The sequence below is a fragment of the Copadichromis virginalis genome, linkage group LG23 (assembly GCF_057382275.1).
Source record: "Copadichromis virginalis isolate Kocher_CV1m ecotype Utaka linkage group LG23, C_Virginalis_male_GT1.1, whole genome shotgun sequence".
NCBI classification, from domain to species: Eukaryota; Metazoa; Chordata; class Actinopteri; order Cichliformes; family Cichlidae; genus Copadichromis; species Copadichromis virginalis.
The window spans coordinates 46,228,059-46,231,398 of NC_140639.1; the positions used below are offsets into that span (position 1 = coordinate 46,228,059).

The 3,340-nt window shown below is 41.3% G+C and overlaps 1 protein-coding gene across 1 annotated transcript; it reads right to left on the reverse strand.

The window, feature by feature from the left end:
• Positions 1 to 326: 326 nt before the first annotated feature.
• On the reverse strand, positions 327 to 1,615 carry LOC146681782 (uncharacterized). The gene is made up of 2 exons (XM_085448796.1): positions 1,606 to 1,615; positions 327 to 1,330 (listed from the first exon to the last, which is right to left on the reverse strand). Exons 1-2 carry the CDS (start codon positions 1,613 to 1,615, stop codon positions 327 to 329), a joined length of 1,014 nt encoding a protein of 337 aa, XP_085304922.1.
• Positions 1,616 to 3,340: the final 1,725 nt, after the last annotated feature.

The window sequence follows — 3,340 nt, forward strand, 5'->3', positions numbered from 1 at the left end:
ACTTTAACTGATCAAGCACACACATCCATACATATGCAATAATACTAAGTGCAATAATCCTTTCTGTCATCGTTGTATTTTTACTCAGTTGTATATAGTATTTGTATTTGTATTCTATTTTTATCTTATTGTATATTTATTTTATTTTATTCTACTGTATATAGTATTTTATTTTATTCTATTCTGTACAGTTGTGTACTGTATTTATTCTTATTGTATTCTAATTTTTGCCTCATAACTTTTGCACTGTCCACTTCCTGCTGTGACAAAACAAATTTCCCACGTGTGGGACTAATAAAGGTTATCTTATCTTATCTTATCTTATCTTATCTTATCTTATCTGTCACCCGAGGGTCATCCAGATAGGGCTTGAGCTGAAACTTGATAGGGTCACTCAGTAGCCCAGTACTAACCGACCTCAAGAATTTCTTCTGGATGAGCTCAGGGCTGTATTGTTCATCGGACCCCGTGTCTTCCGATGCGAGCAGCAGCCTCTCTTTTAACTCAATTGCTCTGAAGAGGAAGTTTTGGGGAGACTCACGGCTGTCTTGTGTGACGTTCACTAGCCTGTGATACAAATCTGTGGTGCTATCTTCTTTAAAATGCCCCTTTAATATGGCCTTCAATTGGGGGAGGGTGAGGTCACGTTTTATCTCAAGCATGTCTCTAAGACTCAAACCTGGGCTGACAGACTTCACCACAGCCTCTATAACCTCCGCTTCACTGTGTCCTTTGTTCAGACCTCTGTCAATCTGATGCATCAGGTTGGTGTATGAGAGTCTGTCCTTTTGGCCCTTCTCCCCAATTTGACCACAGATCTTGAATTCCCTCCTTATCGTCACTTCCGAAAGGCGGTTGGCTGCAACAGGAAACACATTTTGTGGGGTGGTTGGCTGACTTGGTGGTGTCCTCTCCACCCTTTCACTCAGCCTCCTAATTTCTTCCTGCAGTGCTTCGCTGTTTCTCTGGAGCTGTGCGTATCTCTCTGCTAAATCAACTTCTTCCCTTGTTTCCTGAGTTCCCTGTGGCGAGCTCGTTGTATTTGATCCACTTTCTGTGTTTCTGGAGCTCCCTATCGCTGGGTCGACACTTTCTAACATTTTCTTTAGATAGCAGAGTGCAACATCCTGCTCTTCATCATTAATAACCTTGTCCATAGATTCTGTAATTAATTTTATTAACACTCGTCTTGTTGTGACATTTCCACTAGGGATTTTAGCTTCAGCACATACCCCTTTGAGTTGGTCGAGTTGTAGGTTCCAGAGTGTCTGGGACACAGTCTCTGCCAGCTCCTCGAGGTCCATCGTGGTTGCTGTAGCCACGCCCCTTCCTTATTTTCATCACGCTGGACACGGCATTAATAATCCCAGCGGTGCCTCCAATATTTGTTGCACACTTGGACAAATGACACTTCCAGGCGTGCATGAGTTCAGAATCGTTCTCTTTACTTGGTCATTTGCAACTGCAAATACAAAACACAAGCACTTCAGTTCAGCGTAGCTGCACTCTGCAGGCTATCTGTGCAGTAGAACACACAGGACCCCTTTTACACATAACTACTGAACACGTGTTAACAAAGTACTCATTTACTCAGTATTTTCCTACCAATGTTCATATTACAATATTCTGCACACTCGTATGCTCCTCCAACTAGTATTGTTGCGCATGGAGACTACCCTCTCGATCCCCTTATTAATCATTTGCGATGTGACATCCCGTTTAACACCAGTTCAGGTACATCATGTAAATCACAAACTCCGACATTAGCGTTGTGTTCCATTAATGACAGTACCTTACTCTAATACATTTCTCATACGTCAACATCATTCTGTTTATCAACACATAACTTGTGCTCACCTGCAAATACAAAACACAAGCACTTCAGTTCAGCGTAGCTGCACTCTGCAGGCTATCTGTGCAGTAGAACACACAGGACCCCAAAGCTGCCCGATTCAGTGCCTGCGTGAGCGCCACCCGTGGGAATCATCATTGATCAGAATATCCTAGCTGGATTGCCAGTTATCACAGTATGTGTCAGAAATAGTAATAAAGAACTGAACGCATAACATAACAATGATAAGAATGCATGAAATTATGGAGGGGGGGCAATATCTATTACAATACTTCCATCTGTGCCATCCCATTACATGAGTCCCACATATATCCTCAACTAAGGTTACTACTAAATGAAGGATCTGTCACGGAGCAGTCGTAGTGTGCTGTGGAGCAGGCAGGATGGAGGACCCACACACAGGACTCGTAACCAAGAGGTTAACTTAAAGTGCAGTTTATTTACTGGGATGACTCATCCGAGAAATAAACATTACTGAAACACAACCAAAATCATGAACATGAATCTAGACTGGACACTGGAACCTAAACATAGAGAACCCATGGGTTCTCTATGTTTAGGTTGTTTGTTTGTATGTTTAGGAACAGGACTAAGAGCATGAACAACTGCCAAACACAGCACCAGGAGGACATGAACATCAACAACCCAACACAGAGCAGGGAAAACACAGGGCTTAAATACACACTGGGATAACGAGGGCATGAGACACAGAAGGGGAGCACAGCTGGGAGTAATCTGACATGACGAGAGCAAGGGAAGCAAAACTCAATACACTGACATAAGACAACGACTTTCAAAGTAAAACAGGAAACAAAACAGACGCCGACATAATTTAGGGATACAGCAACCATAGAACACAGAACAGAAATAAAAAAGACTAGAAAAGATAAGTGATGACAAAAATTCAATAATGATACAAAACTGAAAACACTGGGTCACCAACCCAGGACCGTGACAGGATCGCCCCAAAATGACTAAATATATAAAGGCACTTTCCAGAAGAAGAAGTTAAAAAGATTTTATTTATTGTACAACCAATATCTGCACAGGAATTACAAATTCTGCAGACATATTACCTTCTTACTGAACCTGAATAACTCTCACGCAGACGTGTCTACTGCTTATCTTTGTTCAAACATGATGTTTTATCTTCTCTTCAAATCACATTAGGCATCTTTAGGGCACCAGTTTGACCACTGAAGAACAAACATGCTTTATCTTACATGAAAAAGTCTGTATTATGCCTGTGTCATTGTACCACAAAGACAATGATTGCAACACTGTGCTTGCAAAATAGAAGAAATAAGACGACCAGCAAATACATAAAAGATGGTAAAAGTGATCCCTGTTTAGTTTCTTGTCTGCTATCAGTGTTGGGGAGTAACAGAATACATATACCAGAGTTACGTATTTAAAATACAAAATATGAGTAACTGTATTCCGTTACAGTTACAGTTTAAAAACTGTAACGGACTGTGAGCTCAGGAG